The 13,354-nt window shown below is 52.5% G+C and overlaps 1 protein-coding gene across 1 annotated transcript in view; it reads left to right on the forward strand.

The window, feature by feature from the left end:
• CABIN1 (calcineurin binding protein 1) overlaps positions 1-13,354 on the forward strand; it is a 156,333-nt gene that overhangs the window by 35,428 nt on the left and 107,551 nt on the right. Inside the window, exons 10-17 of the mRNA XM_081802514.1 lie at positions 595-616; positions 1,905-2,047; positions 2,603-2,820; positions 4,113-4,191; positions 4,781-4,968; positions 5,796-5,948; positions 7,361-7,555; positions 11,813-12,055. Coding sequence (XP_081658640.1) covers positions 595-616; positions 1,905-2,047; positions 2,603-2,820; positions 4,113-4,191; positions 4,781-4,968; positions 5,796-5,948; positions 7,361-7,555; positions 11,813-12,055 — 1,241 coding nt within the window. The remainder of the gene's footprint in view (positions 1-594; positions 617-1,904; positions 2,048-2,602; positions 2,821-4,112; positions 4,192-4,780; positions 4,969-5,795; positions 5,949-7,360; positions 7,556-11,812; positions 12,056-13,354) is intronic.

Here is a 13,354-nt window from a genome sequence, read left to right on the forward strand (position 1 = left end):
TTTTTTTTTTTTTTAAGATTTTTTATTTATTTGACAGAGAAAGACACAGTGAGAGAGGGAACCCAAGCAGGGGGAGTGGGAGAGGGAGAAGCAGGCTTCTGGCGGAGCAGGGAGCCCGATGCGGGGCTCGATCCCAGGACCCTGGGATCATGACCTGAGCCGAAGGCAGACGCTTAACGACTGAGCCACCCAGGCGCCCCTCCCTCAAATTCTGAGGAAGAGGAGGACAGGCTTAGAAATCCTCCCTTGATTTCACCAGTTCTTAATGTTCTCAGAGAAGAGTCCAGGAGGAGAAGAGTCCAGGCTGCCCCTAGCTGGGAGGGGCCTGGGTGCCCGTGCTCCTTAAGTCAGTTTTCACCAGTGCTCCTGCTTTTTGTCCTTGCCTCCCCAGCTCCTCAGAGGCTCCAGGGCCCATTGTTTATGATGGCAGTGCATGGGCTTCTTCATGCCTCCTCCCCTGCCCTTAGCTGAGTGAAGAGAGCAGTTCTGTTTCTACTGCTTCATCATCTTGCTGCCATCTGACATTTGGTGTACACATTTCTTGTCTGCTGGGGCTTCCTCTCCTATCCCCTGTACCTTTTTATCCCTTCACAGTTTCTGGAGTGGAGTTTGGAAGGTAACCATGTATGTTCAGTATGCATTTTTTTTTTTAAGATTTTATGTATTTGTTTGACGGGCGGGGGGAGGGAGAACAAGCCAAGGGAGTGGCAGAGGGAGAGGGAGAAGCAGGCTCTCCTCTGAGCAGGGACCCCCCCCCCGCCCCCATGGGGCTCGATCCCAGGATCCCGGGATCATGACCTGAGCCAAAGGCACACATTAACCGACTGAGCCACCCAGGCACCCCTAAAAAATTTTTTTTCCCCCTAAAAATTTTTTTAAAAGTAATCTCTATTTCCAACGTGGGGCTTGAATTTACAGACCCGAGATCAAGAGTTTCATGCTCTATCCACTGAGCCAGCCAGGCACCCCTCTTGCCCTCTTCATGTGGAATGTTTTCTACCTTCCTTATCTTTATTTTAATTGTTGGTTTCCATGTCTGCTTCTTCGAATGGCCAGGCAGGAGCAATGTGAGAACTTGCCCAGAGTAGTCACCCTGGTGGTGTGTGTGCATAAAAAATGAAGCCACCAAAGAGTGCCTGTTTTATGTGTTTATGCCCCAGGGCTGCTTGGTTGAGGGGAAGCTACAGGATGGCCAAAATGTGGTCCTTGGGAGGTGCTGAAAGAATGTTCCTCCCCAGGCCCAGGGCTTTGTGGGGAGCCACGGAGCCATGGAGGGCCCAAGCTCAGAAGGGCCGTCTATGCCCCCATACTCCATTCACTCCACTTTCTTCTTGCTTGCTGGGCTCCCCTCAGGTCTTAGAACATACCTGGTGCTCTTCTGGCCTGTGCCTCTCCACCTGTCCCTGTCCTGCTTCTTTGCACGGCCAGCCCCTTTTCCTCCTCCATTGTCAGCGTGGGCATTATCCCCTCTGAGAGATCTTCCTGATTCATCGCTCCAAAGATGTCCCCTGTGACCCTCTGTTTTAAGCACTCTGTGGTGGTTGGTCCTTATTTGGGCTCTTTGTTTCTGTGTTTCTGTTTATTGTCTGTCTCCCATTTAGAAGGTAAGCTTACTGCGGGCAGGGTTTGCCACACTCACAGCTGAATTCTAGTGCCTGACACATGCTCAGTAATCAACAAGTCCTGTTGGTGGAATGAATGAATGAGTGAGGGTATAGATTAGATGCCAGCTTGGAAAGGCATGGAAAGAGGCAGAGCCTCCCAGAGGCCTGGATTTTGGACCCCTCCATCTGCTCGCTGATTGGCATCTTCTTCTGTCTTGCTCTTTCATTTTTCTAATTGGAAGAATTCAAGTGCTCATGTCAGAATGTGTTGGTATGGCTTTTGTGATTTTGGTGTGTTCCATGCAGGCTAAGAAAGCTGGACCCGGAGGAGGAAGATGACCCCTTTAATACTTACGAAGTCCAGTCAGAAGCCAAACTGCAAAGTTTCCCGAGCATCGGTCCTCACCGACTGTCATACGACTCGGCTACGTTCATGGAATCTGGTAGGAATTGAGCAACTTGATCATTCACTGTTGGGAATTCTTCCTCCCGTTATCCTATAGCCTGCTTAGGTTTTGTTCTGGGAAAATAGTTCTGGGGTGATCTTTAAAGCATGTCAGGGGTTTGCCTGGATTTGTCTTGGGCCTGAGCTCCATAGTCAGCTGGGAGGTCTGTTGACATGTCTAGGCTCATACTTGACTGTGCTCCGTGAAGGACGTGTGCTTCAGGCCGAAGCCAGGGGCCTGGCTTTGCAAGTCAGATGCACACGACCCAGCTATCGAGTGCGCATCATGAGGCAGCGCAGGTAGGTTGGCCCTTCAGTACCTACCTCAGAGCTGGAGGTTCAGAGCGGTTCGCGCACAGCCGGTGAGGGCATGGAGCTAGGGTTGGGGCCCAGTGGCCTGGCCTCAGCACCACCACATGGGAGGACACAGGTGCTCTCCTGTTTCTGCCCCTGCCCTGCCCCACCCCTGCCTCTCTCTCCTCCCAATGAAAATGGGAGAACCTGGCGTGGAAGGTCCTTCATTCAAGTCCGTTGTTTCTCCCTCCCCGGGCAGAGAAGCAGGATGTACATGCATTCCTGTTGGAGAACCTGACCAACGGGGGCATCCTGGAGCTGATGATGCGCTACCTGAAGAGCATGGGCCATAAGTTCCTGCTGAGGTGGCCACCGGGCCTGGCGGAGGTTGTGCTCAGCATCTATCACAGCTGGAGGAGGCACAGCACCAGCCTGCCCAACCCGCTGCTGAGGGACTGCAGCAACAAGCACATCAAGGTCAGGTGGGCGGGGGGCCTCTGGAGGGCTGGGGTCAGGGGCTGGGCACATGGACCTTCTGTGGGTATGGGCTTGCTGTCACATTGAGCCTACTTGGCTGTATCCATTTGCGGGCCTAGGACCTGGGCCTCTGGGGAGTTACGGGGCCTGGTTTGTGTCTAGAGAGATCCCTGGTGGCTGAGTGGAGGCTGTACTCGGAGGTGAGAGTGGGCACGGGGCCATTAGAAGGCTGTTGCCAGGTGAGCGACGGTGGCAGTAGAGTGGAAGGTTCTGGAGGTAGAGCTGACAGGATGAGCTGTAAGCGGAGGTGCGGGAATGAGATGGTGGACAGGGCTTCTGGGGCTAGCCCAGGCACCAGGGCTGGTGGTGGGGTGGCTTCCTGAGATGGAGGAAAGCCAGTGGAGAGAGTGGGTGGAAGTGAAACATTCGGCTGTGTTCCAGGTGCCAGGGACTGTTACCAATCTTTTTAGCGGGTGAGAAGATAGAAATGCAGAGGCTAAATAGGTTGCTTAGGGAAGTGGTGGGGCCCACTGTCAGTAGGGGGCTGGCCCATGCTCAGCCTACACGCTGACTGCACTCCACACCCCAGGCTCCTCCACTCGGGGTTTCCTGAGGCTCAAGGGAACACTGGGTGCTCTGGTCCCCTTCTCCTGTTACAGGAGGAAGGCTGGATGCCCACGAGGGTGCCCTGGGAGCCTTTAGAGCCCATCTGGGTGGTCTTTCTGGCTGGGGGCACAGGGGGTTTGGCAGGTCCTGAGGGCCATGTGAGTCCGTGCCCCTCCACAGGGACAGCTCAGGGACTGCACCCTGCCAGCTGCTGCCCATTAGGCCTGCTCCCCCAGGGCTGGTGTGGAGTGGCTTTGGTCTCCAGACAAGCTAGGTTGGTGATTTCTCAGCTTTGCCCACTTGGCAAGTGCCTCCTTATTGCTGAACCTCAGCTTCCTTGTGACTCTGGAGGTGATGCCTGACCCAGCCACTTCGAAGGCTTGAGCGCTGTGGTATGGGTGCAGCATCTGGCCTGGCATTCGGCAGGTGACAGAGCTGCCTCTTCCAGAGGGCAGTCCCTCAGGACTGAAGACAGGTCTCCGGCTCCTCCCAGGTCTTGTCCCAGTGTAGATCCATGTGCTTCTTTTTATGTCCTGGCAAGTAGCCACTGATTATAAAATGGAAAGTAGGTTGAAGAAAGAATTATATCTTTATCAAAGTAAGTTTTAGTTTCATTTCGCCCCATGCCTCACCCTTTGATGCCTCTTTGTGGCTTCATTCCTGACCTTCTGGTGCCTGTCCTGCAGGATATGATGCTGATGTCTCTCTCCTGCATGGAGCTCCAGTTGGACCAATGGCTGCTGACCAAGGGCAGAAGTTCTGCAGGTAGGAAGCATTCTGTATTCTGTGGTAGGAGTAATTTTCTCAACCCTCAGCAGCCAGGAGGAAACAGGAGTGGGGAGGCTGAGTCATGGAATTCAGACTTACACCTGCAGTGGGCACATTTCCTGGGTTGGCTTGTTGGCCTAGGGAAAATCCAGGGTCCCAAAGAAGTCCTTTAGACACTTAAGAAGTAGTTAGTTATAGCTGAGCCCCCAGAGGGAGCCACCTACCTGCTTTTTCTGTTATTCAGGATTGAAGGAAGTAGGATCTCAGATTTCTCAAGTTATCACCTGACACTTTATGTGTCCCAATAGTTTTCCTAGGTGATGTGAATCATTCTGACTTTTAAACCACTACCTGGTGAACAAAGTTCAGTATGTAAAACGAGGACCCTTGGGGTCTCTGCATCCTGTCTGGTTTGTCTGACTTCTCTGATGCTTGCCATTTGCGGGGCTATAAGGCTCCAAGGGGCTCAGGGTACTCCTGGACACTAAAGCAAGTATGGTGAGGGCTAAGGGCAACCTCTAGGGAGCAGAAGGGTGTTTGGAATGTGTACATGAAGTTGACTTGTTCTGGCCTGAATGGTTTTCAGTGTCTCCTCGGAACTGCCCTGCTGGTGTGGTGAATGGCAGGTTTGGGCCTGATTTCCCTGGAACCCACTTCCTGGGGGACCTTCTGCAGCTGTCATTTGCCTCATCCCAGCGGGACCTGTTTGAGGATGGCTGGCTAGAATTTGTGGTCCGCGTTTATTGGTTGAAGGCTCGGTTCCTGGCACTGCAGGTTGGTTCTGTGGTCGGCATTCCCTGGCACCCAAAGGGAGGGAAGAGAGCTGGATGTCTTGTTGAGGATATGTGTGCATGTGCACACATGGCACCTGCCTGGTACTGGTCTCAGGGTGAGGAAGTGGGATGTGGTGGGGAATCTTGAGATCTCAAATATCCCAGCACGGCCCCCCATCTGTACAGCATATCAGCACGACCACAGAGCTCGGGAAGGGATCTCCTGTGCACCCTGTAGACCTCCTCACTCAGGATTACCCTGAGGCCTTGAACCCTTTGCCTTTGTTTTCCTGAGAGCACCTGAATGCGTGCACAAATGGATGCAGAGCTTTCTAGAAGGGAAAACCACTTATCTTGCATGAATTCTCAGAAGGCTTCCTGTCAGAGCCTGGTCTGGATGGCCGGGGTGGACTGGCTGTTACCCAGCACCTCACATGGTGGTACCCGGTGCACTGTGGTAGAATGAGTAAGATTGTCATAGTCGGTTCTGGAATTAGGACCGGTCTGGGTTCTAATCCTGGCTCTGCTATTTATTTGCTCATGATCTTGAACAAGACATTCAGCCTTCCTCAGGTGTCCTCATCTGCAACATAGGGTTAATGATACCTTTCCTTAGAATTGTGGTATGAAGTAATCATTCGTTCAACAAATACTTGTTGAACCCCAGCTGTGTGCCAGGCCCCCTTGTAGAGGGTATAGCAGTCACTGGACAAAACCGCCCCCCTAGTGCCTACAGTCTAGTGGGATCAGGCAGGTAAGGCACCTGCCACAGCACAGGGAGTTTTCTTCCTTGTGCTCCTGTCCCTTGACTGCTTTTCCTCTGACCAGGGAGACATGGAGCAGGCCCTGGAGAACTATGACATCTGCACAGAACTGCTCCAGAGCCCCACTGCCATCCAGGCAGAGGCAGGGACTGAGCAAAGAGACGTCGTCATCCGCCTGCCCAACCTCTACAATGATTCGGTCGTTTCCTTGGAGGAGGTGGGTGGGAGTTATTTAATGGTGTTTTCTTGGTCAAAGATTTATTCTGGGTTGGCCCAGTTAGACCAGGCCTGTTGTGTCCCTGTGGAGCAGGAGAGCGGCCCACGCGCTGAGCGGGGCTCCTTCCTCCCAGGGGAGGGTGAAGGAGCCTGGGAGAGGCAGCTCTGGTGCATGAGGGCGCCTTGGACTCGCCAGCACACCCCCCTGAGGGAAAGCTCATCCAGGCAATAGGGGGCAGGGATGGAGGGAGGCCTTTATCGGCAAGATCAGGAATGATCATTGCTTGGCTCTCTGGGCCGCATGCTGCAGCAGCTCCAGCGGGATTAGAGGGAAACTGCTGTAGAAGCCTGCAGTGCTGGTCTGGCTGTGGGTTGGGTCAGCGGTACAGGGCATGTGTGTCAGGCTCTCTCCGGTTCTGATCCTGTTCTCACTGCGCAGCCTCAGACCCTGCCACAGTTCCATGGCTGTGACATGTCCACATCAGCTGAGTGGCCTTCAGACTGTTACAGAATTTTCTGGACAAGGCCAAGTGCAGTGCCCCTGCTGCCTGCGTTCTGGGGGCCGCAGCAGAACTCCTGCGAGGAGAGGGTTCTATGGGTCAATGCTGTGTGTCAGCCTCTGGACCAGGGCTCACCCAAGTCTCCAGTGGTCTCTGGTTCCTTGGTTCCAGGAGTCTGGTTCACTGTCCAACTATTTTGGCAGAGAATTTTCTGGAACCTCTCTGCTTCTGGGGTAGTTTTGGTTTTTTGCTATTTTTTTAAGGTGTTTAAGTAATCTCTATACCCAAGGTGGGGCTCAAACTCACGGCCCCTTTAAGAGTTGAAGAGTCGCATGCTCCTCTGACTGTGCCAGCCAGGCACCCCATTTTTTGCTTTGTTCTTAAAAGAATAGAGTGCCTTGACCTTAATAGAAGTACTTTTTTTTTTTTTTTTAAGATTTCATTTTTTATTTATTAGAGAGCGTGCACACAAGCAGGGGAGCGGCAGGTGGAGGGAGAGGGAGAAGCACCCTAACAACTGAGCCACCCAGGCGCCCCAACAGAAGTACTTTTTAAAAAGCATTTGTTTTTTTTTTAAAGATTTTATTTATTTGACACAGAGAGACACAGCGAGAGAGGGAACACAAGCAGGGGGAGTGGGGGAGAGAGAGAAGCAGGCTTCCCGCAGAGCAGGGAGCCCGATGCGGGGCTCGATCCCAGGACCCTGGGATCATGACCTGAGCCGAAGGCAGACGCTTAACGACTGAGCCACCCAGGCGCCCCTAAAAAGCATTTGTTTAATGTAAATGCTGGTGTGCTAACAGGGAGTCCACTTTCGTACTCCTCATCTGGGTCTAGTAAATGCAGACACTGGCCAGATTCAGAGAGGATGTGAGGGGTTTGTCATCGGGCAGAATGTCTGGGCCTTTTCCAGATTGATAAGAACCTGAAGTCACTGGAGCGGTGCCAGTCCCTGGAGGAGATTCAGCGGCTATACGAGGCTGGGGACTATAGGGCTGTCGTGCATCTGCTTCGCCCCACCTTGTGTACCAGTGGATTTGACCGGGCTAAACACCTGGAGTTTATGACTTCTATTCCGGAGAGGCCGGCCCAGCTGCTCCTGCTGCAGGTGTGTGCTGCCCACGGTCCCCCTTGCCCTGATCGCTTACCTTCTTTGCTTGGTTGTGGGTTTCTTCTCTGGAGCCTTTGGGGTGGCCCTCAAGAACACGCACCAAAAGAGAAAAATAGGAGCGAGAACTGCTGACTGGCACTCAGGAAGATGCTAGTTAGAAGACATGGTCAAGACTGGGGGAAAGCTGGAACCTAGGAGTGCAGGTTCCAGGGTTCTGTGTGGCTCAAGATGAGCCCATACTTGAATCGGAATGTCTGCCTGGCAGACAAGGAAGGAAGAATAGTCAAGGATGGCACCCATCGATCCACCTGTTTGTTCATCTGCCTGTCTTTTTATATTACCTTTGAAATTAAGTCTTGAGTAGATGTTAAAATGGACAAACTATACATTATAATCAAGATCAAATAAATACCATGTGTACGAAAAAAGAACACCACTGTGGTGTTTGAAGCCATGTGCCCTCTCGACTCCCTCTGTGCCTGCCTTCTTTAGGAGGTAAACACTGAGCACTGGGCATCAGGATCTGCTGGGTGCCAGGCAGTTACTCAAGTCTCTCTGTGCCTTGGTTCCCCATCTCTAGAATGGAGATGATTGTTGTCCATCCTTCAGAGGCCCGCTACAGGGGTTATACAAGTTAGTGTGTCTTGGCACCATGCCTGGCATGTAGCAAGCACCATATGGGTGGGTGCTTGCTCTCACCAGTGCCGCCATCCTCGGGAAGCGTGGGGTTGGATGATAAACATGAATGGTGATAAACATGATGTGCTTAGGGGCGTTGGGTGGTCTGGTGTCCTGTCTCTTATGGTTCACGCACTAATCGCATTCTGTTTATTATCTTACTGGGTTCTTCCCCTTCAGTTTGGAAAGAGAGCCCAATCTTCTCCCAGGCTTTTTGCTCCCATTATGTGAGACATTTGAATGAACTTTCTTGAACTGGGAAATAGTTAAGGGGTGCGGCTGTAGGAGCAAGTGGAGGCATCTCCATTCTGGTGAAAGGGGAGGAAAGAGTTGGTTCTGGAAGAAAGGGAGGGTGGGAGGGTGGGAGGGAGGAAGGGAGGTTCCAATTCCTGGCAGAGGAGGGTCAGGCTGGCCCATGCTGAGATCAGGGATGAGCTGTGTCTGACCTCAGTTACCATGACAGGCTTGTGGGGGTGGATTGGTGGGGAATGGAGGAGTGTCCAGCATGGCTGCATATGGGAGGGGTGGTTGGGTGTACCAGGGAGGCCATTAGGTAGGGAGAGGGAGGGGAGAGGCTAGCCCCACTGCGGCTGTTAAGATGGCCCCAGGGTTCAGATGTCCGTCTGCTCCTGTCGTCCAGAACCCCTGGGTATGGCAGGGTGCTCCACGGATGGGTTGGATGGACATTGAGCAGTACTTGAGAGGGCTGTGGTGAGGCCTGGGACAAGTGCTGTGGAAGCACCTGGTTTTTATTTTGAGGATAAGTGACTGTTGGTTTTTCCTCAATTTCCCATTGAGGGGGTGTGTTTTCTTATTGATTTGGAGTACTTTTTATATTTTAAAGATATTAATCTTTTTTTCTTAAAGATTTTATTTTATTTTTTTTTTAAGATTTTATTTATTTGAGAGAGAGAATGAGAGAGAGCACATGAGAGGGGGGAGGGTCAGAGGGAGAAGCAGACTCCCTGCTGAGCAGGGAGCCCAATGCGGGACTCGATCCCAGGACTCCAGGATCATGACCTGAGCTGAAGGCAGTCGCTTAACCAACTGAGCCACCCAGGCGCCCTTTTTTTCTTTCTTTTTGTTAAAGATTTTTTTTTCATTCGAGACACAGAGATAGAGAGAGAGGGAGAGAACATGAGCAGGGGGAGAAGCAGAGGGAGGGGGAGAAGCAGGCTCCCCGCCGAGCAGGGAGCCCGATGCCACGCGGGGCTGTATCCCAGGATCCTGGGATCATGACCTGAGCCGAAGGCAGACGCTTAACCATCTGAGCCACCCAGGCCCGCCCCATTAAAGATATTAATCTTTTTTTCATCAAATGTTGCAAATATTTTTTCCCAGTTTGCTTTTAAATTTTGGCCTTTTTTTTGACATATAAGAGTTTTGAATTTTATGTTGTCAAATCTTTTGATATTTTTAAAAGTTTGTGATTTTGTTCATTATGCTTAGATAGCCTTTCCAAGACTAGAAGAATATTCATCCACTCATTCCACATACATGGATTAAGTTCCCGTAGTGTGCCTGGCACTGGGCAGGGGAGAGAGGCCCCCTTTGGCCAAACCTCTATTTTATTTTTTTATTTTTTTATTTTTATTTATTTTATTTAAAGATTTTTATTTATTTATTTGAGAGAGAGAATGAGAGAGGGGAGGGTCAGGGAGAAGCAGACTCCCCGCCGAGCAGGGAGCCCGATGCGGGACTCGATCCCGGGACTCCAGGATCATGACCTGAGCCGAAGGCAGCTGCTTAACCAACTGAGCCACCCAGGCGCCCCCCAAACCTCTATTTTAGAAGGGAGGCAGACAAGAAGCATGTCAACAGATAGATAAAAAGTGTATTTGCCTTTGTTTTCTTCCCTTGGTGTTAGTTTTGCATTTATTGTCCTTCGTCTAGCTTTTATGGAATATGTCTGTGGAGGGGGTCTGATTTGGGATCCTCCCCTCTAGCAGTTTGATGGCTCTCTCTCCCTATTTAGGCAAGCTGCTTTTAATGTTCTTTGATGTAATTGTGTAGTTTTTTTCTGGTTGAATTGATTCTAAGTTCTTGGTATTTTTGGTTGCGACTTTGAGCAGGATCCTTTTGTTGGTCATTATATGTTCTAACTGTACATTTCTGGTTTATAGGAACCCTATTGATTTTTGCATGTTTATTTTACATCTAGCCACTTTGCTGCATTCCCATTATTTCTGAAAGTTTCTGTTTGTTTGGGGTAGATGATCATGTTGCCCACAGTCAGTGGTCCTTGGTCTCCTCATTTGTTGGCAGTTATTCTTGTGCTTTTGAGCTCTTTCTAGCCTTGAGCCCTGGGGATTATGTCACATTAGAGCACTGCTGGTGGGTCCTTGTCTTGTCCCTGACTTTCGTGGCAACGCTGGCTGCACTTTCAGGTCTGTAGTCTTTATCTTGCTACACAATAAGCCCCTGCCCCTTGCGTGATTGGTGTTTGATCAGGAGGGGTCAGCTTGGGCCTTGGGGTTCCATGTCTGCACCCCGTAGTCTCCTTCATGGCTCTGGCCTCCTGCTAAAGAGTGTTGGCTTTCTCTAAAGAAACACAGACTCCGTTTTCCTGGCAATTAGGGCTTTTAAATTGAGGATGGCTTTGATCTGTGTTCAGACATTGCAGCACATCCCAAAGGCAGTTTTGGGCACCCCTGTCTGCATCCCCTTGGAGAGGGGCAGCTGTGCCTGTTGTGTGGAGCTGCTGCCAGGCCTTAGCTGCAGCGAGGTCAGAGCCTGACGGGGCACCGGGCAGCAGGTGCTTCCTGCTGGTCTGACAGGCTGCCCGCCAGATCTGCAAATTCACAGGCAGGCTAAGTTTCCCTGCACAGTGGCATGGTGATGAAAGTGGCTGAGACTGAGGTGCCTAAGTGGGTTCTGTTCTAGAGCAAAAGGAAAGGGGGCTGCACAAAAAGCGATGGCTCCCAAAGAGAAGATTTTAAAATAGTGTGGTGTACTGAGAGCTCTTCCACGTGCCAAGGCACGGCACTGAGTGTGCTAGGTACAGCAGCTCATTTCCTGTACCCGGTACCTTGTTCCACCTGGGCACTTGGGTCGGGCGGGGCCTCTTAGAGCCATGACCTCAGCACTGCCGGGCTGCTTGCCTCTGCTGTGGCCTTGCTCAGGCCCTCTTCCGCAGAGAGAGTCCCTCCCTGGCAGCCTGCCCTCCCTGCTGAGACCCCTCCGGAGCCACGGTACCAGATGAGTGCATGACTGGGTGGCCTGGGGCACGGTGGCTCGGGGTGAGAGCTGACAGAGGTGGTGGAGTCACTCACTCAGTCTCACCTTGGCTGCTCACCGGCTCTGTGGCCTCATCCATGTCCCAGCTTTATAAATGAGGAAACTGAGGTGCAGAGGTCAAGCCCCTTTCTGAAAGCCCCCTGGCTGGCACACGCTGTGCTGTGATTGCCCTCACAGAGGCCTCAAGGCCTGTGGAAAGCCCTCTTTTTGGACTGCCCCTCATGTCTTTGTCCCCAGCCACCTGGCCCTCAGTCCTGAGGACTAGGCATGGAGAGTGCCATCATAGTCCTCTCATGGTATGCCCTCCTCCTCCTCCTCCTCGCCCCTCCCTGTGCTCAGGACTCCTTGCTCCGGCTAAAGGACCACCGACAGTGTTTCGAGTGCTCCGATGTGGCTTTGCACGAGGCCGTCCAGCAGATGGTGAATGCGAGTGAGTCTGCAGCCAAGGAGGAGTGGGTGGCCACGGTGACCCAGCTGCTGCTGGGCATTGAGCAGGCGCTCTCGGCTGACAGCAGTGGCAGCATCCTGAAGGAATTGTCTTCCTCCACTGGCCTCACCCGGCTCACCAACAACCTCATCCAGGTAACCCACTACTCCTTTTTTCAGACATCCCCTTTCTTCGTAGCTCACCGGCTTTACTGCAGGCTAGGCACCCCAAGGGGATGTGTTGGCTGCTCTGGCTGCAGGAAGCGGGCACCTGCTCTGGCTGTGCACTGGCTGCACACCTCCATGGGGCTGGTCGGGTCTGTGGGGGTGAAGACTGCTGAGCACTTGGTACCACAGGGTTCTTCCAGACCACCCATCCCCAAAGGGTGGAATGAGGCTCAGAGCAGGAGGCCCTGACGTGTGTGCTGTGAGCAGGAGGTGGAGCTGGGGCTGGAACCCCAGGCCCTCTGTTTCCCCACCGGGGCTCTCCACCACCCCACGTCATCCTGGCTCTCATAGCCAAGGGGTGATCACAGCACTCCAGTCGTCCAGGTGGGCTTCATAGCAGGGAACTTGCCTTAAGCTCTTTCTTCTGACAACTACTACTCAGGCCATCAACAGGTCCTGCCAAATCCACGTCCTTAACGTGCCCATTCTTTGTTTCTCCTCTCTGTCTGTAGTGCTCTGCCTTAGCCCAGGCCACCGCTCTCTCTTCTTTGAACTGTGGCAGCTTGCTCCCTGCAGTCCTCCTTGCCCCCTCTACCCTCCCAGTGCAGCCATCACCGCGACATGGGAACATCAGTGTACTCCTCCCTCTCTTCAACCCTTCATACTCCTCCGGGTTGCCCATCACCCAAGGTGCACGATTCCGCCCAGCCTCCTTTACTCATCTTTTGCTTCCTCGGCTGCCTCTGGGCCTCTGCTTGCATGCCTGTCCTCTGCCACCCACCCATTCCTGCCCTCTTCAGTATTGGTTCCACCACAGCCATTCACCTGGAGTGTCACTTCCACTCCAGGAAACCTCAGTTGCCCACCCCCTCCTTGGCAACCCCACTGTGGCCCTCATTTACCTTAAATGCAGTGGCCATACTGATTTTGATTCTTAATTTTTTAAAAAAGATTTATTTATTTATTTATTTATTTGAGAGAGAGCAAGCATGCACGTAAGCAGGGGGAGGAGTAAAGGGAGAGGGACAGACAAGCCGACTCCACGCTGAGCGTGGAGCCCACCGTGGGGCTCAATCTCACAACCCTGAGACCATGACCTGAGCCAAAATCAAGAGTCGGCTCCCTAACCAGCTGAGCCACCCAGGCGCTCCTGATTCTTAACTCTTGAGTGGCTTGTCTGTGGCTCTCTTCCCCCTGTGCTATCAACTCCCTCCCTGCCCCACTCACCTCTGTAACCCTCACATCTGGCACGGGCCCAGCACACAGTAGGTGCTGAGGGCGTCAGGA

This window comes from Leptonychotes weddellii, chromosome 13 (genome assembly GCF_054177405.1).
Source record: "Leptonychotes weddellii isolate Sample4059 chromosome 13, ASM5417740v2, whole genome shotgun sequence".
In the NCBI taxonomy this organism is placed as follows: Eukaryota; Metazoa; Chordata; class Mammalia; order Carnivora; family Phocidae; genus Leptonychotes; species Leptonychotes weddellii.